The sequence below is a fragment of the Nipponia nippon genome, unplaced genomic scaffold (assembly GCF_047370975.1).
Source record: "Nipponia nippon isolate SJK-2023a ecotype South Korea unplaced genomic scaffold, ASM4737097v1 scaffold_25, whole genome shotgun sequence".
Classification (NCBI taxonomy): domain Eukaryota; kingdom Metazoa; phylum Chordata; class Aves; order Pelecaniformes; family Threskiornithidae; genus Nipponia; species Nipponia nippon.
Window position 1 is genome coordinate 4615382 of NW_028262342.1, and position 24562 is coordinate 4639943.

Below are 24562 nucleotides of genomic sequence, written 5' to 3' on the forward strand. Positions count from 1 at the left end.
GGTAATGATTGAGGATGCTCCCGTCTATGTATTTGAACAAACCCTCCTTTGAAAAATGGAGAGACTCGTACCTCTGGGACCTCATTTCCCAGGTAGAAAACAGCAGCGCTTATTATCAGCAATTGCCAGGGTGGAGATGAGAGCCCTTTCCAGTCCTTTTCCCCTGGCGCTTTTAAAGATGCCTTTCACTGCTGCCGGTGATGAGTTTTACATCTCATCTGATGCCCCCGTAACACCTGGCACTAACCTGGTATTTACTCAGAGTAAAAGCCGTTCCTTTACTTCCTAATTACAGTTTTGGTTTCTCTCTGAGAAATACCACCATAGTTTTTAGGCTGTACTTACTTTACATAAATTACAGCCGGAGGGGGTGTTCTCCCTGGAAATAAAGGCAACGCAGGCTGTTTGTTCCCCCCTAATCTTGGTCAGTGTTGCTTCACTAACGACCTCGTGCACCTACTGAGAGCAGCTGCTACCGCTTGCGGCTGCTCAAGCTTTAGGGATGCTTTATCCTCCAGCCCCGGGGCCGCCGAGGGGCGCTGCTCCGCCGCTCCTGCGCTCCGCCGCTCCTGCGCTCCTCCGCGCCGCTCCTCCGCGCCGCTCCTCCGCGCCGCTCCTCCGCGCCGCTCCTCCGCGCCGCTCCTCCGCGCCGCTCCTCCGCGCCGCTCCTCCGCGCCCCCCGAGCTCCCCCCAGGCCCCCGGGCAGCGGCCCCGCAGCTCGGCTGAGCAGAGGCGATGCTCGGCAGGAGCCGGTCGCGTCTCCAGCAATCCCTTACCGTGCGCAGCACGCTCTGTGTAAACTTGGAGTAAAGAAGGTAACCCGTTCGGTGGCTATATTTAAAGTATATTGGCAAATACAGCGAATTAAAAATATATCAACATCTATAACTGTTTATATATAAAAATATATATAAAAATATATATAAACATACATAAATGTTCATATATAAAACATATAAACATTTATAAATGTTTATATATAAACATATAAACATTTTCCTATATAAATAGGAAAAATTTCTTCCCTGGAAGGAGTTATCAAGCACTGGCCCAGGCTGCCCGGGGCAGTGGTGGAGTCCCCATCCCTGGAGGGATTTAAAAGCCGAGGAGATGTGGTGCTCAGGGACATGGGTTAGTGGTGGTTTGGCAGCGTTAGGTTAACGGTTGGACTCGATGATCTTAAAGGTCTTTTCCAACCTAATCAATTCTATGATCCCATAATTTCATCACATTTACGATGAACAGTATTGCAAATAGCAATTTTTTGGAATTAAAGTTTAAATTAAGCATCTTGTATATCTCAGGTGCTGTTCGCTTGGTCCATCAACAAGGTGGACTTGCTGCACCCCTGGTGATGGATGGAAAGCCCAAGCCATGAATCCAGCTTGCATGTTCATATGACATCCATAAATGGGAGAAATAAATTGCAATCAGCGGTCTGCAGATCTGGATGGAGAAGGTAATCTTTGTACTAAATTACGAGACTTATGCTTTAATGATTTTTATTGGTGTTTTGTGGTGCTGCTGTTTATTATAAGTACTTTGGAGGGTGCAGCAGTGAAAAGCAGTCAATGAAATCAGCCAGGTTAATGAGACTCTGATACAGTCCGAAAGTAGTGATGGATAGTAACAGAAATATGACTAGTTCATCTCTGTCCTCTCCTGTCCGGTTTCTTATATTGCTGCAGCCACTTGTTTTTCTTCGTATATTCAAAAAAATGTGCATGTTTCCAGAAAACCAAAAAGGCCGATCTCGAGGCCATCCCGTCACTTCCACGCACCAACAGTAGCCACCTAAAATCACACTTCTGCGTGTTCGACTGTACCTATGCAGACAGAAGTGATACGGCCGCATCCTGTAGAGGTGCGTAATTACCTTATTTGCTCTTTCTGAGGCATTAACACGACTTTAATGAGAGCCGGTTCTCTCACACTGACAAAAGCACTATTTGAGAGAGTTTTCAGCTAGGTTTCATTGCTGCTGCTGGCTTTTCTTGCTGCGAGCTGGGAGGCTCCCTAGCCGCCGGCCCTTTTCCCGTGAAGGGAAGGCGCGCTGGGCTGGTGCTGCCGAGCTCTCTGATGTTGCTGTCTCTGTCCGGGTGGTGAGATATCATCTCCACAGATCTCGTTCTTCCCATCACAAAGCCAGGAGGAATTACTTGCAAAGAGCACAAAGGTTTTTATTTAGCGCTCGTGCCGGGGCAGTTGGAGCGGTTTCCTGCCGGCGATGTTCCATGTGCTGCAAACTGGTTCCAGGTCGCACCAGCAGCCCCGGCTGAGCATCTCCGGGCTCTTTGCCCGTCCTGTGCCAGAGTTTCTTTCTTCACGTTTAGGCCCCCGTTCTTGCAACTTAGAAAAGCCACTGCTTTTTGTAGGCTTCTGGTTTTGCCGATTCTTGCGTTGTTTTTCAAGGCAATTCCTTCTGACTCGTTCAACCTCCGGTATTGCTGCAGAAAATATGCATCTGGGGAACAGTTTCATGGAAAAATGCTTAAGTGACTTGATTTACATTGTAGCCTGCCCCTTAAAACTAGATTTAAGACCTAGTAATATCCTACAAAGCGCTGAACAGACAGAAGGTAGTAAATGAGCATAGCCTTGATTAGATTTGAACCAACAATCTTGAAGGAAAAGTTGAAGGCATAAAACTGTTCAGCAATCTATCCACCATATGGTTTGCTTGAATGTCGTCATGTGTATGCTTCATATTTGCTTTATTATTTGAAGATATTGATTTGAGTGGAATAATCACACTAAGCAATTTGTTTTAATATACCACTTTTATTAACAGTATGTTATAGTTGCAACAACCATGCATCTTTTTTTTAAGATTTCCAAAAGCTTTTTAAAATAAAATATATGATCCACAGATCAGAAGTCTGACATTCTTGGGTTTTCTCAGCTGTCTCTCTCTGAGGAATGGCTCCGCTGAGTGTAAATGAATAAGCAGTAGCTGTGCAAGGGGGTAATAAATAGCAAGGCACCCGTTAAATGCAGTTGCAAGGACTATGAAGAGGCAAGACTTTGCCTAAGTTAAAAAAAAATATATATATTTGGTCTTTAATTCTGAAAACTATATTTAAATAAGAGTTAGACAAAGAATACAAACACCTAGATAAATAGTGGTGTAGAGAGGCAGCGGTCTGTCATAAATGATGGTTGTTAAAGGCTCTGTGCACTTGGAAGTAAATTTAAGAGCCCAGACAAGTTGCGTACTTCTTGCTGAAGCAGGAGGTTTTCCTGTGAGCTTATAAAGAAGGGAGGAGAGGGGGAACCTTCATTTAAAGTTGTAGGTAAAGGTGAGGTGAAGGGGCAAGAGAGGGCTCGTCCAGCATCCTCCTGTAATGGAGGGCAGCGTGTCCACGGCACAGGCGGGGATGTTTCTTCAGGGCTGAGTAGAAGCAGATGGCTTCGGAGAAGCTCTGATGTAGAAATTGAGGCAGTAATCTCTCCAGAACAGCCTTCGCACAAAGGATGCCTTGATAGGAGCCTCAGGATGTCGTTTCTGAAACACTAATAAAGGAAGCATTTCCTGCCCCGAGAGTTGCCATGTAAATATAATAGTGTGCAAAACCAAGCACAATCAAACAAATAGACCTCAAGTTCTTAAGGAAATTGCAATAAGGACGATAATATTAGGGAAGCTTTTGAGCTCTTTGCCCTTTCTTAGGTGAATCACAATCAGTTTGTTCCTCAGCAGCCATCTGCTCAGAGCAGAGGGCTTGCGTCCTGCGTTAGCAGTGGACAGGAGTTTCCCTTGCTCAGCCCCGGGCAGGATTTGGTCCCGTGCCTCCTGTTAACACAAAGGAGATGTCATGCCGACAGCATCTTAGAAGCTTTACTAGGAGAAATAATCCAAGCTTCGCTCAAATACCATTTTATTTGCAGCTTCATGCTCTGCTCTGGTGGTCCCGCCCTGCACAGGCGTAGGGATGCTCGTACCACTCCCGAAAGCGGGCTCTCCCGCAGCAGTTCTCCAGAGGCCTGAGCATGGTGGACATAGGAGATATTGACTGTAATTTCTAGAAAGCGTTGGTCTGTCCGGCAAGTGGTGCGGTCTGGGTTTGGTTGCTAAGGCTGAGGATTGAGACGCAAAACTTTTGGCTTTTGGGGTTTACTTGTGGCGTGGCGCTGCTCCAAGCACTTCCACGTGCCTCTGTTCTCTCCTGTGCGGTGGGAGTGCTGTAAAGCATTAAAACTCGTTCACTTTCGATTTAAGTGGGAAAGTTATTGAAATACTTTGAAACTCTCGAATGGCAATGGATAGGTGAGTGTGAGGTTTGATTTATTTGATGGGATTTCGTGCAGAAATAGTCCTTTAACATTGCACATCCTCTGGGTCAGCAGTGCTGGTGTCTTGGGAGGACGGTGGGAATCTAATTATTTCATCTGTCCAAAATAGCAACTTTTAAGAGGTGAGGAAATGACTACACCAAAACTATTGTATGCCATCTGCCTGCTAAAATACTTACAGAAAACATGTTTCCTGGCATATAACTTCCTAGCCATATGTCTATTGCATCATTCACAATTAAATTAAATCACCCTTAAATACTTGGACAAACTCCCAGTCTATGTGAACAAGCCTTCATCACCGTGCTGTTTGAAATTTGGACACTTGATCCTGTAAATGTTTAGTTGAAATTGGCTCAGCCGTTGTTAACCTTATACAGCTGATACAGACCGCTTTGAGATAATTCAAGCGCATGTTTCTTATTTGGGGCTTTAAATTTTTAACTATAACAATTTGTTAGGGGTCTGAAAGGAGGAAATAATTCTACAGTATTCGTCTGCAATGTGCTTAAGTCACTTTAAACAGAGGTTTAAATGGAGAGTGGTATCAATGAGAAAAGGTGTTATCTTCCGCTCATTGAATAAACAGACGGAAATAACTGAAGAGCCTGCTTACCGCTGAATATTTGGAATATGCTTGGAGGTGTGTGCACACACACACACACCCCCCCAGCTGAAGAGCTTGCCCACTTCACAGCATCTCTGAAGCATGATTGCAAATGGACGTCAGACAACAAAGCCTGACCTACCCCTGGTTAGGCTGGGTCAGCCTTGTTTAAGCTGGCTTAAGGGTCCCAGTGCCACCAGCCTCTGCCATGCGTCCCCTGACGGGGAGCACAGCGATGCCTGCGCTAGAGGAAGGGCTGAGACTCAGAAAGCAGAGTGGTTGGATGGCTGGAAGCATCCTAGGTCTCTCGTCTAAAATCCTCTGAAGACAGTGCTTTCAGTTAAAGAATAATCTTAATAAGTAACTGATATGGGCCTTTTTTGGTTCTTCATTTGAGAATATGTTAGATTTACTTGTTGTGCCGTGCTTAGTTGAGTCGCTATCCTAAAATCAGTTCTAAGGCATGGTCTGCCATACTCAGATAGTGCACACGGTGGACATAAGTATTAATGAAACCCCACATCTTTGACACAGGGAATGTCATTTCAATGCAGCCCAGCTTCCACTGGAAACCAAACCCATGAGCTTCCCATGCTCGATGTCTGGCAGACCCAGTCACCGTCTATTTTTAGTCCAACTCTCTATTTTTAGTCTGGTTTTGAAAGGTGAAATAAAGCCGGCAGCCAAACCCGGATGATTCTGTTGGTTTCTTTCATTCAGGAGCCCGGAGCCGCGCTGGAGGAGAATGGCAGGAAACCCGGCAGGGCGGAGGGGAGAGCCCCCGGTGCGGGCAGGGCAGGCAGGAGGGGGCCGGGGGACCGGCTGCCGGTGGGGACCCACCATGGGGCTGCACCAGTTCATGGTCCAGAGCTCCCCTGCAACTCCTGTGCAAACAAGGAGCTCGGCACAAGCTGGTTTGCTTTATTCTTTTCCTACAGTTCACTTATTTTTAGTACTGAAATAAAATTTCTAGACCATTTCTAAGATTTTTGCCTTCGCTGTACACGAGTGGTCCCGAGCCCCGTCCTGCTGGAGGTAGCTCAGCAGCTTCTCTTGATGCTTTTCAGTGGATGGGCTGTTGGTCCTCACCAGGTGGCCTGCTGTCTTCCTAGAGGCTGCTGCTTTGAAATTTCAACTTTATATTTTCGATTGTGTTATTCAACCGAAATTCTCACTTTAACAGAAAAAAAAAATCTGTTATTTAAATAGGACCTTTGTCTCACTTTGCTTTTCTCATTTCATCTTTTGAATATATTTTCCAAGCCGATATGCATGCAAACCTGTGCTTGTGCCGAGTCATGCCTTTCTGTGTGTGGGTGGGTGGGTGGGTGGGTGTGGGTGTGGGTGTGGGTGTGTGTGTGTGTGTGTGTGTGTGTGTGTGTCTCTAAAAGAGAAAATGTTTGCTGGGAGCTGTTGGAGACAGCTGGGCTGTGTCCGCACTCAGGTTTTATACCCTGTTGTAGACCATATTTTATCAGGATATTTTGGTGTTTAATGGAGCTGTATAGCTCTGTCATTCAGTAACAGATTACTGAACATAATAGAAATCTTTATATAGATGTTGGAGCACATTTCTTAGCTACAGATGTTTCCTTCCAAGAGACATTTTCCTATCACAGAATGATTTGGGTTGGAAGGGACCTTTAAACATCATCTCATCCAACCCCTGTCCTAAGCTAAAAACAAAAGCTACTGGAATTTTGTCATAGCAATAAATGTGTATACTGGAAATGCTATTTGGGGATTTCTTTGTACATAATACTACCCTATCTTTTTTTCTGTCTTTTAATCCTTTTGCTGACCGTGGCCATGCGACTGTAGAAGTGTAATGGGGGCATCCACAAAAAGATACTACCTCGAGCGAGTGCTTCGTTGCCCTTCCTCCCATAGCTGTTTTCCTGGCCACCTCATCTGTGATTTTCTGTTAGCAATGACTCCTTTAGTGACCACATCATTTAGCTGTTAAAGAAAAGGAAGAATTTGGACTTAACTAGAGTTTAGTTTCCCAAATGATCATATCTTTTTTTTTTTTTTTTAATCCCCAAAGGCCGAAATGATTACTAAGACATTTCTATTGTCTTTGGTGTACCCAGACATAAAAATCAAGAAATGGAAACATCAAAGTATTTTTAAATTAAAAAAAAATATATATATTTTAAATTAAAAATATATATATATTTTTTAAATCAATACTTTTGGAGATACTCATGTTTCTTTAAGGCTGCGTTAGGATGCAGGGACTCGGCCCCGTTTGCTGCTCGCTGCAGAGCATCCCTCGTCCTGCCGGCTCCAGAGCTGGTCCCGCGCCTGCCTGGGGTGCAGCCACTGGAAAACCGGAGAGCCAGGGCCAACCATTTCCACTTGGTAAAGTTCAGCCTGGTAATAAAACTGAAGTCAGTATTTCTAGACTGTTTTTAATGTTTCTATAATGCGTTATTAATGGAAATGAGCACCAAGAAGTTATTTATTAGTCTCCAGTCCCTCTTCTGCTCCAGGTTTTACACAGAAGTTTTTGCCTGTGGGTTTTTCTCTCCCCCAGACCTTCTCTAAACCATTTCATTCGTGCTCTCTGTTTGACCGAAGTCAATTTAGTGAAGCTAATGGAGTTACTTCTCTTCAGGTCAGTGATGATTTTGCATCCTTGAGTTCCTTGCTTAATTTGCTGAGAAAATTCCAGGTTCCGAAGACAGTTTTTAGAGTTCCCCCTTTTCCGCGGCACTGGCCACAGCACCGCCCTGGGACCATGCACGGGGCTCGCCCGCGGTGGCTGGACCTGGGGTTTCTCCCCTTCTCTGCTCCCATCGGATTGTGTTTACTTTGCTTTGAGGGAAGTTTAGCAGCAGGCTCCACTGTAATCCTTCCTTCCAGCTGGAGCCTTCACTTCAACGGGAAAGCAAGCAGCTCTCAGGAAAGAGTTAAGCCCAGTGAGGCTTTGGGATCCTTTGCTGGGGAGAGGGTTGCTCTTTTGTTTGTTTTGAAGCGCTGGCAGGAAAGTGGGGAGGAGAAAATTACCTAAGTGATAGTGAGGTTGCCACGAGCTATATAAAACTGTGGAATCAAATCGGAGAAACTCCACCTCGCAGTCCTGAACCATAAGCACAACCCCTGAAGAGAAACCCACCCCACAAGCGAGTGATCTCAAAGGCTTGAACTAAAACCAAGCTACATGAGCTCAGAGCTGCTGCAGGACTGAAAATCCAAGAGCTGTCACAGCCAGATCCAGTTTTAGCGGGAGCTGCGAGCAGGAATGCTGTTGTTGGGAAGTTTAAAAATAATGAAGTGGAGGCAGCTTTTCTGGATTGCGTTCTGTGTTGTGGAGTTGTCTGGTGAGTATTGACTGCAGCAAATGCCAGTGCAAGCACTGAGCAGCCTGAGACCAGTGCACGGGGCAACTTCTGTATAACTTCTGAAACAGCAGCTTGGGGGGATGCGTTTTAATGAGCGTTTAGTGGAGACTGCAATTTTACGTAAAGAACACTGCCGTGACATTTTACAGAACGGCACTGCATCGGGCATCCTGGCCAACACATCCACGGCGATGTGCTGCAAACAGAAAACGCTGCTGGTTTGAAAAGGAGAGCAATCGGGATGTGAGAGCTCCCTGTATACAGGCAGCGCAAGGGGATGCAAAGGCAGCATGCAAGGCTGTAAAGTGCAGCCACAGTTTAAGTCGTTCCTCAGTCTGCATTGGTGTGAATTAGCCTTACTTTTGTTTTCTGGTAGGAACTATAAATATTTTCTGAAAATCAAATGAATCTCCATAAATATTAAAATCTCCTATTCCAGCTCTTCAAATATTCATCCTATGAAAAAGTGAATGGTAATACAGAGATTTTCTCTAGGCAGTACTTTTTAAAGGGTTATATTTTAGGGAAATATTATCGTTTTTGTCCCAAACCCGACAACCATAAAGTAATAAAAAGGGACTGAAAAAAGTGAAGCAGCACTCCGCGCGCTGCATAGCGTGCTGGGACAGGAGCCAGGAACCTGCGGGTGTCTCCTCAAATGTAATTTTTCCTCACTCACGTGAATGTGAGTGACTAGATCTATTGAAAGAATTTGCTGTATTTTGTTCTTCTGTTTCACGGTGCTCCTTTCATGTTCCCTTTGCTGCCAAGGTATATTGCTCACCCGAGCCGTTATGCCTGACCCTCCAGTCTATGTTAATTTTACAGGAAGGAAAAAAAAAAAGATTTTATTGGAGAGAAATAAAATTCAGGGTTGCCTGGTTGGGCTGAAGTGAGCAGTGAGCGGGGGTGTAAGACAAAAGTGTTTACCCGAAATGCAAAACCCGAGTTCCTTGTAGTGATACAACAGCGGAAGTGATACAAAAGTGATAAAAAGCTTTGCCTTTGTAAAGACAAAGCTACCGGGCAACAGGGGGTTTAATGCTGCAAAATGTCACTTCTTCTGCCAGGACATCCAATGCCCCACACTTCTGCACAATATTACGGTGCTTTATTAGCACTTGCTGGAAAGTAGAGGGGGTTTCTTTCCGTTCAATGTAACGGCCGTGCAGAGCAGAGAAAAACTAGGGGGCCCATCCTTGGGGCTCTGCGTGCTCTTCACCTCTTTGGGGAGTCCAAGTGAATGAAGCGAAGGTTTCCGTTGTGCGTCTCCCGATGGAAATCCCAATTCTGGGGCGTTTGTGCTCAGGTTGGCTCCTGGCAGCGCTGACGAGGGTGGGACGACCAGCCTCCCCCTGCCCCCAGGACAGCTCCAGCTAAAGCCCCGCGGTTTACGGGGGGATAACCCCCCCTTGCCACGCCGGGCAGGGTGCAGGGCTTCTACAAGCGCCACGTGCGGATGCGGCGTGGGGAGGACGGAGGCTGGGTACCGACTCACTGCTAACTGGAGCCTGACTCCAGAGCAACGCGCAGCCTCGTTCAGCCTCGCAGGGAGTGAATTGCACATGAAATACGCAGTTCTGGGCTTTGCCCAATCCTTTGGGGAGCCGCTGAGCTGCAATGAGCGTGGGAGAACTTTACGCTTGCCCTGGCCCGCAGAGCGGGCTGATGCTCTGGGGCCGCTCGAGAACCCTCCGCCCATGCAGCGGCGCGACGCTGCGAGCGGTTCGCTGGGGCAAAACTGGGTATTGATAAACCATGTGCAGAGCTGCCCTGTGCTTGTCACAAAACTTGCATGGAACAGTGTACGTATTCTGTTTGTGCCTAATACAAACACGTGCTTTTTTTTTTAAGTTTTTTTTAATCTTTCTGTTTCATATGTGGTTTGATTCTTCTCTGCCAAACTTGATTTAAAAAGAAAATCTCTTGTAATTTTAAAGCATTCTTTCTTTCCTTCATTCCTTTTTGCAAGATCTAGAAAAGCTCTAAAAATCAGGGAAGGAAAAAGGAGCTATAAAACTCACAGCCACTTGAGTTTAACGTCCTTTCGAGGGCTGCACATCGTAACCGCGCAAGCCAGGAGCAACCTCGGTGCCCGGGATGGTGCCAGGCTCCGGAGCAGCGCCCCGCTGTCAGAGCAGCCCCGAACCCAAGGAAACCCTTGGTGCAGCTGGGGTCCGGCGCGGCGGCTCGGGGGGCTCCCCGCAGCCCCCAGGCCTCTGCGCCCTGCGTGACTGCGGCCCCACACCCATATCCTGTCTGGGAGAAGGGAAAGGGGGAGGGAAGGGATTTTTATCAGATATTTCCAGAGGGAAGAGGGCTCCACCCGCTTGAATTCCTGCCACATGGCTGCGAGCAGTAAAACTGGAAAGGCGTGAGTGATGCAGGCTGGAGCCCTTGGCCGAGCTGCTGTGGGACGCCTGGGCTGGCTGCAGCTCCCTGCTCTCCTTACCCTCCTCTCCTGCAGGCGCTGGTGCCCGCGGTACGTACGTGCCGGGGTGCCGGCTCACCTGCGGCGCTTTGCTGTAACGCAGCCGCAGCCCTTCTGGTGTGCTGGCTGAGCTTGGGAAACCACTTTGTTAAGAGTTCGAGAAGCTATCCTGGCACAGGCTTTCTGTCTCAGAGCACTGAAGTAGGCACCCAGTTAGCAAAAGGTTCACTGAAAGGTTTACCAAGAGATTCGTGTGTCAGCCGGTATCAGCATAGGAGGTGCAATTACTGCCTGGGGATCCCCCGCGGGTTGCACCTTCCACCTTGCAGGGATGGAGGTGCAGGGGAGAAACCCCCGTGTTTAATTTGCCGCGGGTGCAGAGCAGAGCACAAATTATGGAAACTTTTCTCCTGTTTCCTGAGCCTTTGCCACTGCAGAGTTTTGCCTTCTGTGGTCCTGGTTTAGCGCTCAGGGATGAGTGTTGGACCAAGTCAACTACTTCAACATTTATAGTGTTCCTTTTTTTAATTTGATTTGAGCTGAGATACTTCCTGAGCCCCATTATTAAAATATCTTTAAAAATCAGAGGCATTTACTTTTTAAAAGCTAGCTAGGTAAATACAATAGCTACTGGGAAGTACAGTTTTCTTTCACATGTCTGCATGCTTTTGCTCCTGCATGTGCTAGCACTACCAGGTTAAGGTTTCTCCGAGGTTAATAAATGCTTAAACTCTCAACCCCTTAATACTAACAAATTGACAAAGTTTAGCAAAGCTAGTAAAAATGTATGGTGCAATAAATGACCCACTTTAGCTGAGCACCATGTGGATTATCCAGCTCACATCTGGATCATTATTTATCTCATGAGTCCTAAGGTTTCAAAAAACTTAGCCATGGTGTCTATAAAAGCGCCTGCATACACTACAATAAAGGGAAGAAAAAGAAATACTATGTGACAAGTCTTCTCACAACTTACACTGAGCAATAACCCAGGCTTCAATTTATGATATTCAGTGGTGAAAAGACTTTGATTAGAAATACCTCTGGTGCTTTACAAACATCTGGAATAGTTCAAAGGTGCTTGGGTGGCTGTGGCACTTGGGGAGGTCAAGTCCAGGCGCTGCATTGTTCCAGTGATGTAAAGTTTCCTGCTAAGGTCCATGCAAACACAAAGCTGCATGCCAAGCGTGGATTTAACTTTGTGCTACTCATTATTCTGGGCATGCAGTCATGCCTCCTGCTTTTGATTTGTTAAAATTCATCAGAAAAACTCGGTGATTTAACCAGTTGGAACTGAATTGTCTTGGAGAGAAGAAACTTCTCCCTTAAATAAAAGCCATGCCAGAACCTAAATCCCGGCTCCAGACACCTGCACCGAGCCCTCGGCAGGGCCCCTGCCTCCCCCCCGGTGCTCCCGCGCCCAGAGCAGCTGCAGCCCGGCCGGGATGGGACAGGACGGGATGGGATGGGATGGGACCAGATGGGATGGGATGCACCAGCACGGGCGGCCCCGTGGGGCCGGGCTGGGGTGTGCTCCCCCCTCAGCATCCTCCGGTACAACCACCCGCCGGCTGCAGGAACAGCCGAGCAGCTCTGCCCGCTGTCACCCATTGCCAAAATGAACTGCGGTCATCTCGGTCTTTGCTTTTCATAAACCGTCCAGGTTCTCTAGACCTGATCCAGCAAAGTACGAACACCCCAAGTCAGAAAAATTCCTGCCAGGGCAATACCGCAGTGCACGCGACATAAATGCATGTTGAACTGGCAGTGGATGCATTCAGCCCAGCCGCTGCCCTGGCGCTGGTGCTGGGCGGCTGATCAGGACCTGTCAGTGCTGCTCCATCTCGAAGGGTTGTTTGGAGGGATGAAGTAACTCTTCTCGGAGCTCAGGCTCCCCTGGGCAGAAATACAAATGAAACAACGTATTCTGTATGATTTTCTCTTTAGTGTCTAGATAAGAATCTTGAACAGCAACAGCCCTGGAGTAGAGACTGAAGCTGTTTGTTAAAAGTGGAAATAGATCTTAAGACTAGAAAAGGTTAAGAAATGGGAAGAAATGCATTTTCACTGACTCATATAGTTCATTTCAGTAGGAAAAGCTGGAAGTGTCATCTTTGTAACATACCAGGAAGCAATATATAAACTTTAAGTTAGAACAGCAAACCATTCTCCAAACATACTGTTTTACCTCCAAAGATGTTTTTGCTCATGAGTCAGAGCTGGTCCCAGGCCAACGGGAATGTTTCTATTTACTTTGAGATTGTGCCTGCAACTGCAAATCCAACTTATTTTTCCTGAGGCGCACAAATGATCTCTTCCAAGGCCTGAATCTTTCCTCCAAGGATTATAAACCCAAACTACTATGAAATCCAGCTTTGTGCATCCCTCGGTAAGCCCGAGGATCGGACAGGATGAGGGCAGAAAGGAGCCTGTCCTCCTCCAGCACCGCCCCGGGAGCCCTGGAGCCTCTGCAAGGGCTGCACTGAAGTTTGGTACTCACCCAGCCGAAATGTTTAGTCTCTGAGCTTCTCCCATATGAGCTCTAAGGCAGCCTGCCATTTTGGGGCAAGAAGAAAGCGAATTTCTGAAAGCATCTAACGCCTCCCTGCCCTGCCCGCAGGGACTCTCGGGGGCAGGCAGGGGCTCGGGGCTGGGGGACGGCAGCCCCTAACACCTTCCTCTGCCCCCAGGCAAAGCTTCTGGGAGCCCGACAGACTCCCCCGCACCCTCGGCCCCAGCCACGGAACCGAAAGGCACCAGCAGCACGGCAGCCACCGGAGCCCCCACAGCCCCCAGCAGCGCTGAGCCGACAGCAGAGACGTCCGGTAATCACTCCCCTCGCTCCCCCGTGATTCCTGGTAGCATTTGCATTAATAATCAGATTTATTAAGTGCACAGGCTTGCCCTAAGAAACTGCAAAGTCAGTGCATGGGTTGTGCTCTCAAAAAAGAGCCTGATAGTTTGGTCAAAAGCTTGAATCCTGTCCAAAAAAATCCCACCTGGGGCAACCTAACACTGCTGTCTTCAAGACGGGCAGCTTAGACCCATCCTTTTCCAAACAGATAAGAGATGATGGGACAAAATGCTCATTAATCTTTTATCTCAACATACCTATTCTTGGCTCAGCAAATGGCACCTGTAAGAGGTCGGTCAGCCTTTCTGATGGGAGGCCAAGGCTCTGGAGGGCTGTGAAGCAGGGACCCTTGCACAGACGTACGGTGCCTTTCTCTTTTGCCGTTTGAAATCAGAACAGCTTTCTGAAGACTCTGGGCCAAGGGGGAGGCGAGGGCGATGCAGGGGAGGTCGGGCAATGGCATCCTTGCTGTCGTGCCCAGGAAATTAGCCCATTGTAAACAGATTATGAAGCGCATGTAACAATTAGGTAACTGAAGCAAGTCTAATGCGCGTTTCTTATATAGCCAATAACACGTTCTGGTACCGCTGACTATGACAAATCAATATTGTACTTCAGTCATCGCAATGCCACGCATTGATTTTAGAGGACTTAAGCTTTCTCATGTATCCTTTTCATTGCTTTTCTTCAAAACCAAAGCTGTGGCCAGTGTCCTGGCAGCCAGCACCACCTCCCCGGGGCTCAGCAGCGAGCGGACGAGCCCGCAGACCAGCCGAGCCCCCCCGCAGCCGCTGGGCACCACCTTGGATCCAGGCCGCGTGAGCCAAGGGGTCCCCACAACCAAGAGCCCAGCAACTCAACACAGCACGGCAGCAGAAACCCCAGGGTCCATGCCGGTTCTGACGAGCTCTCCTGCCACCTTGGTGTATCCTCATGTCTCGGTTGCCACCACGTCACCGCACACAGCCAGGGACAGCCCGAAGGTGAGGATGTGGCTGGGCACCGCAGGCTGTGGGACTGCGAGGAGGCTGGACTTGTCTCACAACCCCTGATACCACTGATACCACCACTGTGGGTTTTTTCCCTTCCAGCCCATCTCATGCCACAACGTCAAAGAAGTGAGTGACACTGGAGCCATCTGCTTGCAGCTCAACGAGTCCAGCACTTGCGTGAGTTGCAGCCCCGGGTGGCCACGCGTCTCCAAGGAGGGGACATGCAGGAGGAGGGGGGCTGCAAGCAAACAGCCGAGGGCAGGTTCCTGCGGGGCTCTCAGGCTTGCAGCCATGGGGTCACCCACCGTGCCTGGGGGGTTGGTTTGGGGTGGGAAGCTCACACCGTTATCCCTGGGGCACAGCATTTGAGCTGTGCCAAACTGATGGAGGTGGGGATGATCAGAGCAGTCCCAGGAGGATCCCAAAGCGATGATCACAGCAGTCCCAGGGGAAATGCAGCCTCCTGGTTGCATAAAACATCCTTTTTCATGATTAAGCTCTGGGGTCAATTTAGCTTCTACAGTATCTCCCACCATGTTTGACGGGAAATTGCCTTTGTTCTTCTTCTTCCTCTTCCCTGTTGGGATGGCGAGGGCCTTTTTTTTGTCTTGCCAACTGCCCTAGGAAAGAAAACAGGGCATCTGAAGGAGCAGGGGTGGCAGGTCAGTGTCCCCATCTGCACCGACTCCTAAGGGAATCCCGGGCTCTCTCCAACTGCTCTTGGCCTTGTGCACCAAAAATGAAGCATTTATAAAAGCAGAAAAGGGTCCGGCTGAAGCACTAGTGTGGGTGGGAGGAAAGCAACCTTTCACGCAGGAGGTACAAGCTGCAGCAGAGGCCAGATCGTGCTGGATCTTGTGGGACAGCAGATTTGACGATGCCCTGGGTATAAAATGGCAATGATTAATTTTACTTCTGGTCAGCCATGCTGCCAGCCATAGGATGAGTGAATTTTTACTTGGCTTTTCTCTGCAAACTGGCGATTAAATGGCATGTAGGCTTGCTCCTGTTTACAGGGACAGCACTTCGGGAAGAATTCACATGGAAACTCCTCCGGGAGCGAGTGATTCCGGTCACAGATGCCATCTAGTGGGCAACGGCACCTCCTGGGCATCACGCGTGCATTACGTACCTGCACACGCAGAAATGGCCGCATACATAACATATCCTACAGCGTTGTATCTAACTGCACGTACTCTTAACCCTCCCTCCGTGTGAAACGAGTCAAGCCGCCCCACTGCCAACCGTGTTTTTCTGGGAGCTCTCCCCCCACAGCAGACCTCTCCCATGCTTCCACCTCAACTCATCATCCAGCGGGAAAAACCAGCTCAGGCTCAGCAGGCGCTGAAGCTGGGAAGCAGATAAGAGCGTCTGCAAGGAGAGCAGATAGGAGGGACCGTGCTGTGCCTCGCTTTCCTGCTGGCCTTTCCCAAAGCAAATGAGCAATAAGCTGGCACCCAGTGCTGCTAATTGCAAAGGGAAACTCTGACACTCCGATGAGTTCTTTCCGCAGCAGAGAAAGGAAAATACACACTTGGGTCTCTTGTTCCATCTTGGTCTTTCTCACCCCAAGCCAAGCTCTATAGAAACAGCTGAAAATGATTTGTTTGTTATTATCCCATGGATAAGTTGCTGTGTTTTGGTACGCTAAGAGGATGTGGCGATCCCAGGACAATACTGAGGCAATTCTAAGGCAAAGAGAGGAAGGTGCTGAGCTGCCTGGCTCTGCACAACACTGCAAGACAGGAGGGTTTCCTCCTCTTGCGCAGCCCCACGTTGGTGGGTGCCTCCCGGGGAGCGAGTGGAGGACAGGGGCAGGACGGGGCGTTCAGCTGGAGCCGGCCTCTGTCTCGAGGGGGTGGGCATGGCCGCAGTTCAGATGATGTGCCCAGCTGGAAGGATGTTAGGGAAGCTGATAATGTCTTTTAGCAACTGTGGGCTCTGTCTCCAAGCCTGACTGTGGCTGAAAATAGACCCGAGGAGAAAGCCTATCCTGTCTGATACAGAAATTGGCCCACAGAGGGAAAAGCTGCAGCTCCTCACTTCTCTTCCTCTTCCACCCAAGAGTCGGTTCAGCTCTAAAATGTGAGAAATTCGTATTTTTTTGCCTAGCCTTTGATCAGCAACCTAGCAAAAACATTGAAGACATTTCCTAAACGGGAAGGCTCAATGCTGCTTTGTTATTTCCCTCCTTTCCCAGCCCCTGCCTGGGACTCCGAAACAATAGGGCTCTTCAGGCAGCTGTTTCAGTCCAAAAATTGGAGGGACTTGCTATGCGATTCAGATCCTAAATTTAGCTTTGGCTAAATGCCATTTGCAAGAGTTGCTAATAATATCGTCATTTAATTTAACCTCATTAAGTTAAGAAACAAGAAACAAGCATCTCCATTTTCTAGGTGTTGGTATTGGGGCTCAAAGCAGTGGTGAAGTGGGAGGTGGAGGTCTGACACCCAGCCCAGTGCTGGTGGTCACTTGTTGTTGCTTCTGCTCCACTTTGCACAGCACAGATAAGCCACCAAAACACAAAGAGTGAATGCACAACGTTACCAGCAGAAGGTACATCTTCAGCATAGCTGTGATGGAGAATTAGTCGGTTTGGTTGGTTCAATGGCTGTTTGTTTGAAAATTTTGCAGAAACATTTTTTAGAGATGAAAGGATCAGACTTATGGAGTGCAATATGTGAAGGGAGCACCCACCACGTTCGCTCCCCCTGCCAGATTAAACTCGCTAAATCCGAGGTGGACCGTGAGTGTATGCTGCTCATCCTCGTCGGTGAGAGAGGTCAGTTGGGTGAATTCCTTTGGCTGTCATTGATACCGCTGGAAATGACCTCGATGTGGGCAGCGGGAGAGGGGACCGTTTGTGGGGAGAGGCTGTGGAACACAAATCCTCAGTTGCAGCCTGGGAGGAGACTTCTCTCTGCAACTACTGCTCTTCCTTCTGGGGTCTTGCTGGGTCCACGGAGCCATGGCGTTGCCTCCAGAGCAGCGAAGGGGCTCACGGCTCCTCCGTGTTCAGCAATGGCCAGGCTCTTCAATGCTGGCATTAGCTGCAGCGTGACCCTCTCTGTAATGTGCCTCTCCTGTTTTAAACCTTGCAGATCCTGCTACAGATATGCTCCAGGAGTCTCACTGGGAAAAGGTAAATTCCTCGAGCAAATTCAGCTGAGAAAAATGGATGGCCTGAGTGGCTGGAGAAAGGAGATTTTTAGGCAGTCAGCTGAGGCTGGGGCAGATGGCTGAGACCTGAACCTGCCTCCATCTCGGAGGTGCTTGTTGAGCGTTGGCACATGAGATGTTGGAGCCAACCACCAGACACGCAGCAAGGCAGCGGTGCGCCGTAAGAGCACTAGTACAACTACTGAAGGCAGAAATGCTTGAAATAGTTACTGTAAAATTTGGTAGTGTGTTCTTAAAAAAGGCCTAGATCCCAACAATAACTCTTAGGATGTAATTGGCACTCTGCTTCTTCAAAGTACCACGCTGACGTTAATTCCTCCTCTCAGTGAGGCTGCCATCGGCTTGTAAAGCTGAGCTCCAGGTGCCTATATAAATGGCAGCCAACAGAGCTGCAACAGCAGTGCACAAAGATATTTCAGCCATGCAGATGCATGCTCTAAATCTCAGGGCCTGAGCACTCTTGTCCAAGGGAGAAAATTGCCCTGTGCCACAGAAGACACTAGGATGGGAAATGAGACCGTGAGGACGTGAGAGCTCACAGGGCAAGTGCAAAGCTCAGGAGCTTGGGTAGCAAAGCCCAGCTTTGTTTATGTGAAGTTTAACAAGGAGGTGAAGAGCAGCATTGTTTTAAGCCCGGTGCCTGTTCAGCAGATGCACAGGTTTCCTGTTTGTCAGACTCCCAGCTCTCTTCTTCGGTGTTTTTTCCAGTTTGGAATAAAATCCCTTAAACGGGGGAGCGTGAGGAACCACCAGGACTTTTCTCAGAAGACCCTGATTGCCTTGGTCACATCTGGACTCTTGCTGGCGTTCCTGGGCTTGGCTGGATATTTCCTGATGAAGCGGCGGAGCTGGAGCCCCGCGGGAGAGCGGCTGGTTAGTGCTTATAGATGGCAGGACAGCAGGTAGCGAGGAGCGGTGGGGGGTCCCCGGGCGGAGAGGAGGGGGCTGCTCCGCACCCTGCGGCTCGGTGCCCTCAGCCTCCCTGTGTGTCCCCAGGTCGACGGGACGGCTCGGCCGGCACGCGGGGCGTTGTGACCCGGGGCTGGGTCAGCCTGGGCAAGCGAAGGGCAGGAGCAGGGAGGCCAGACCGTGCGGGGTGAAGGGAAACCTCTCTTGCCTTCTAAAATTAACACTTAGCTGATTGCTCCTGTGGGAAAACTGCCCCTTTCTCGCTCGTACTTCTAGGTCTAACACTTATTTTTGCTCAGCAGTAAGAACTCATCCAGCAAGACCCCTCCACAGACACCAAAACCTTATGAATTTGTCATTAAAAGTGACACACTTTAACTTTCCATTTGTTGCGTTTGAGTTATATGTCTGTCTTGTACCGATGCTGTAATAAAGGCTATTTCTCCCCTCACTTAACAAGTGATGGTAATAAAATATATCAAGAAAGAAGGAAAGAGAAAGACATTTCCTATTTCCATTTTCCCCTTTGCAGGCAGGCTGACCGCTGAGGACTCTTCCCTACCAGTGGCTTTTGGGGACGTGAGCCCTCTGTATAGTGAGGACAGGCCATGCTTTTCCCCTACCGCTGCTCGTGGGCACATGAACAGTTGTGTCCTGGGAAGCAACTAGGTTATTTCATTGCCAGAAAGGATGCTCTCAAAACATGCAGATGGGAAGTCAAGTGCTCGTGTCAGAGGCAGGGACATCACAGCTTGGGATCTCGAGCCCAATGCCTCCGGATACCACCTCCTGGATGCTGGCAGCAAGTGAAAGGCAATGTAAATGCATGGCTGGGAGCTGCCCATGTAAGTGCATGGCAGTGTCAATCCGGTTTCTAGGTGAGATGTGTCCAGCACGCCCATCCCGCTGCCACAGACAAGGGTGTCAGCAAAAGGGCCGAGTGAAACGACGGGGCGGCTGGGAAGCTCGGCAGCCCTCTGTGCGTGCTGGATGCCGCCAAGCAAACGAGGAGCGGGGCTATCTGCTACCAGCTGGCAATTGCCAGGACCACCAGCGCCCACTGCATTGCTATCAGACCTGCCACGGTCCGACACATGGGGAGTTATCGTGGTGGGGGACGGAGGCAGCTCTGCTATTGCTCTGGATCCTCCAGAAGCATCTGCTCCTTATAGCAATAGCGGTAACAAGCCACGCAGCATGTCTTTGCATGTGCTGGAGTGCAGTCCTGCACTTCTGCTAGCACCTTGCTGCAAGCTGTATATCTGTTTACAGGCTGAAAGAAAGAAGGACAGGGAAAGAAAAAAGAGACCATTTCCATAGCTTTCATTAAATGGTGCTTCTTGGCCAAAGCGGTGGTCTGTCACAGGGTAGCTTTGCAGGGTCAGCTCCAAAACCTGGTTATGAGAAAACAGCAAAACCTGACGGCTTCTCTCTTCAGGTCCAGGAGGAAAAAATGCAGTTCCTGACTGGTTTTCTTGCTTCGTCTTGCCACGGCATGGTTCAGGCCCTCTGTTCCCCTTCTCGGCAGCGAGAGCAGGTTCCCATGCCTGCAGTTGTTTGTACCTCCTGTCCAGGAAGCGCAGGCAGCCAGCCAAGCTGCTGCCTGCAATCAAAGCCGGTGCCTGTCAGCCCTTTCCCCTTCCTAACTCTGCCTTTGTTATTTATGTACCTGTTTAGGCTGAAGACCCATATTACACGGAAAACGGTAGCCAGGGAAACACGATGTTGATGATGTCCCCCCAAGAGCAAGCCGAGCTGCAGGAGAAGCCAAACCTCAACGGTGGGACTCAGGAAAACGGGACCGGCCAAGCCTCCTCCAAAAACGGCCACTCAGCCAGGCAGCACAGTCCCGCCGACACGGAGATGTGAACCGGGCTGAGAAGTGCATCCTTAGCGTGAACTAAGAGGGGAGCGGAGAGAAAAGGGAGGGCAAGAGTTTTCTATGGACAGTAAGGGAATTGCAGAACTTTTTTTTTTTTTATTATTCTTATTTCTGTGAAGAACTTCAGAATCAGCCTAAAGCACATTAAGCGCCAGAGCCACCAAAGCCCTGCTTCTCTGCCTCCTCCTACTCCTCCCGCTGGCCACACAAGACACTTTTGGGCTGCTGTTCTCTGCTTTTGTTGTTAGCAGAACCTAATGAGAAGCGCACGTGCCCTTAGCCCCGAACAGCTTCTGAGCAGAGGCAGACTGAAGCTACAGAAGCCTTGAGCCAGGCTCCAAACAGTCAGAATTTTTGGTGGCAGTGTGTTAGGCTGATTAAAATAGTTAAATTGGGATTTCAGTGACAAAAACCTCTCAGTTTTCAGATAATTTTGGTTAACCGAGATGGTTTTTACCTCATCTTTATGTTTAAGCGCAGGATTTCTTCCTCTTTTAAGAACATCAGGCATTTAATCCCCCTTCTTGTGCTTTATGTCTTCTTTAGCATTTCCTACTCCAGCAGAATTTGCTGAAGCTCTGTGTAAAACTTTCCATGTGGAATTGAAGGTTTAAATGTGAATAGACCTGAAACTTGTTTCTTTTTTAATCCTACCACTGCACAGGTAGTTGTTTTAGAGTAAAATCTCCCCCGGTCTCTTCATGTCAGGGACTGGAGATGGTGTTCGATGAGGCAGAGCCAGCAATCAATCACTCGAGTGAGCTGGAGAACGTGGGATACGGCCGCGGACGGCTCTGCGCACGCCTGGGGCTGGCAGTCCCATCGCCCTCCCTCCCGACACGCCGGGGCAGGGCTTTGGGAATAAAAGATGCCAAAGGGCTCCCGGTGGGACGAGTGCTAGACAGAAACCTGGCTCCGTGATGGGTGTTTCTCCCTCTGCATCAGCAGTGGGTACATGAACAAAAAGAAGTATTTTCGCTTTGGTAAGCAAAAGCCAACACCAAAAGCCCAACAGCAGGAGCAGGTCCTACCCAGCTCCGCACTGATCCTGCTCCCGAGGCAAGCGGTGCTGCAAGCCGTGTTACCGAGGCTGAGCTGCGTGCAGCTCGGTGAGAGCAGGGACCGGGGCAGCTCGTTTGTAGGGAGCCGAAGGTGGTGTCGGGGAAGCCGGGCGCTGATGGTGCCAGACCACGAGAGGCTGCAGTTCAGACCAGACTCTCTGCTGGCACCAGCAACGACTGCCACATCCAAAATAAGGACAAAAATGGCCCTTGAAGCTGATCCACCCTCTCGATAGTGAATTTATCGCAACCTTTTCTCAGTGCTGAACACCTGAGGGGAAGGCTTTTTTTTTTGGTACAGTGCTTAAAGGAATGACAGCAACATCCGTCAGTATCTGGGGCCGTTTGCATGGATGCAAGTGTCATTTAAACACAGTTTAAAATGTTTCAGGTTTTGTTTGTTTGGGTGTAAATTGCTTCTCCCAAATCTCACTGTAAATAATCCCAGTTGAAAAAAGATTGAGTATTAAAAATCAGCTTCTCCGTTGTGTCCTTGGAACAACAGCGTGTTTATCCCACTGGGACACGTGGCTCTGGCTGCGCCGTCTGCCAGCACGATGAGAGGACAACGCCTTGCGGAGAGGTTGTTTCCCAGCAGAAATACGATGACTAAAGGCTGTGGTTTGTTCTGTGCACATTCTCCCCGTCTTTCAACAAACATGTTTGCAGGACAAGTGACGTACATCACAAATCTCGTTTGTTTGATTTGTCTGATGTTTACGATGCTCAGCTAATTCCTGGATAAATAAAGAAGACTCCAGTCTCATGGGGCGATCTGCAGGGCTGGGATCTGACCTGACATCAGAGTGGGGGGGGTGTGTGTGTGTGTGTGCACGCGTGTGTGGGCACAGATGAAGATGAAGATGAAGATGAAGATGAAGGCTTTCTCACTCTGCACTGTGCAATAACCAGCAATGGTTCCTGCCTCAAAGAATCTGCAGGGCGATGCCTCTTCTTGCGGAGATGCCCAAGCTCCACTGGAAGCAGGAGGCTCGGGGCTGGGGATCTTTGCTGACCCGGCCCCCTCCTCTCTGGGATGCCGACCCTTCCTCGTGCTCGTTTCCCAGGCACGGGCTCACGGACAGCGGCACACCAGGTACTGAGTACAGCCAGAAACCACGGCTGCCAGTTTTGTTTAGTTCGGGGTGCTCTGACCTCCGCAGCCTGGCTGCAAAGGGGAACAGATGCACGAAAACAAATTTATTTTCTCTGCTGAGAGCCCCGGCTGCCGCAGCGCGCTGGGGAAGCTCTCCCGGAGGCTTGGTTTGCGCTGCGGGGCAGGACAGGGAGCTGGGGTTGGCTTTTTTTTTTTGGCAATTGTTTATCTAATCAGCACTACTCGCTATATCAAAAGTAGGAGATCTAATCAAACGTCAGGTGCATTTTTCACAGCTCAGGGAATGTCCTACAGCCAAGCAGAGACAATCGTTACAGTCAATTGCTTTGGCAAAACAAAAGCTTTCTCTAAAACCTCCAGGTTGAGGGAAATGCTGAGAGCAGCGGTGGCCGAGCAGGGACGGTGCCGAGCCAGCGGAAAAGGCTGCGCTTCCAGCTCAGGAAGTTTTTTGCCTGTGTTTAAACACAGGCAGGCTCAGCTCTGGCCCTGCCGAGAAGGTTGTTATTACGATTCCTTCCTTATCAAACCCCTTGCATTCCTTCCTTGCCAGTCCCACCATCTGCTGGGCAACCTCCTCCTCTCGCCATCCCGCACTGCCCGCGGGCTCGCAGCTGCTTTTGGGCCGCTTTTAGGGGGGCTAAATCCAGCTCAGCTTCCAACAGCGACCTGCTTTCCCATAAACATGTTTCCAGGTTGATGCAAGGGCTCTCGCCTGGTTCACGACCTTATGTCCTGCTCATATACAGTGCATATAGAGTCTGTTTAGCTGGTGGGCATCCTTATGTCGGTGTGAAATGCCCTGATGAAAATAATCCGCATGAAGGCATCCTCTGGGGAAGAATGGTAGCAAATACAAGGTGTTAAATATAAATGTGACACAGCCGTTAAATGACATGTCCATGGCCCAGGCTGAAACAGAAGCAGGAGCTCTGACACCCGTCCAGGCAGCCCCCAAATCCTTCTGCAGGTTGAAATTAAAAACTTTTTCAGAAATGAAGAAATACCTTGCTATCTGAACTGGCATAAAATGCTACTGCGAATTTAAGGTGGCTTGCTCTGTGTATGGCTGAAACCAATCAAATTTATCAGAGCAAACAAGTTTTAATTAAGCCTTATTAACTATGTCCCTCAGTGGATCTTCCGTTCCTTTCATAATAAAAACAGCACAACCCTCCCAGCTGAGAAACCTCCTGCCCTTCGCTGTCACAGGCCCTCCACAGCAAAACAGCACATCCCAGGTCAGAGAAAAGTAGCTCCTTTCTCTCTTTGCTGGTTGTTCATTTATTTTTCAATGATTTAGCGCTGGGAAGAGCCGCCCCAATGCCTGAATCCCTCAGCAGCAGGATCAGGCTTGCACAAGCAGCAAGATGCCCAATTCCTGCTCACGGCCCTTCGAAGACAGCAGCGTTTTGCCTTGTGCCTTGGAGGCCCCCAGAAAAAGATGAGCTCTCCTGGTGCTCTCCATGCTCCAGATCCGCTGGGACAGACTTACTTGAGCATTGCACTAAAATTTCAGTTTAAGGGTAGATGCCTTGCGTGCCTTGTCACGCTGTGAAATTTTCACCCCCTGTAAAATTTTGTTCAATGCAATTTAGCTTAGAGGCTACAGAAATACTACTTCTCGTTAAGTGTGTTTACCCCTGCAGCACAGGCTGCAGCCCAGCCGAGCGGGTGGTCGGTGCCCGGCGGACCCGCCGCCCCGCTGCGCCGAAATGGAGGGGGGCCACGGCCTCAGACTTACATGCGCTGAAGTTTCTGCATGACTTTGAAACCACAGCAGACGTAGTCTAGGGTATATTTTATATATAACAATGCTGCTATCTGCTGGCTGTGCTTTGCTAAAACATTTAATGCTTTGCTCTAGAGGGAAGCTGGTACGTGGGTAACGG

The 24562-nt window shown here is 49.2% G+C and overlaps 1 protein-coding gene across 3 annotated transcripts; it reads left to right on the plus strand.

Annotated features, from left to right (window-relative positions):
- Nucleotides 1-641: 641 nt before the first annotated feature.
- Nucleotides 642-22717, plus strand: CD34 (CD34 molecule). Of its 3 annotated transcripts, XM_087761756.1 has the most exons (9): nt 642-815; nt 1305-1459; nt 13369-13503; nt 14232-14515; nt 14624-14701; nt 17159-17306; nt 17626-17666; nt 18413-18577; nt 20291-22717. In XM_087761756.1, exons 2-9 carry the CDS (start codon nt 1411-1413, stop codon nt 20480-20482), a joined length of 1092 nt encoding a protein of 363 aa, XP_087617882.1. In that variant the 5' UTR covers nt 642-815; nt 1305-1410; the 3' UTR covers nt 20483-22717. The 3 variants fall into 3 exon arrangements, with proteins under 3 accessions (XP_087617882.1, XP_087617883.1, XP_009460682.1); XM_087761757.1 differs by lacking the exons at nt 642-815; nt 1305-1459; nt 20291-22717 and adding exons at nt 7958-8226; nt 18916-18996; XM_009462407.2 differs by lacking the exons at nt 642-815; nt 1305-1459 and adding an exon at nt 7959-8226 and having other exon boundaries at nt 20291-22709.
- The last annotated feature ends 1845 nt before the right edge of the window (nt 22718-24562 follow it).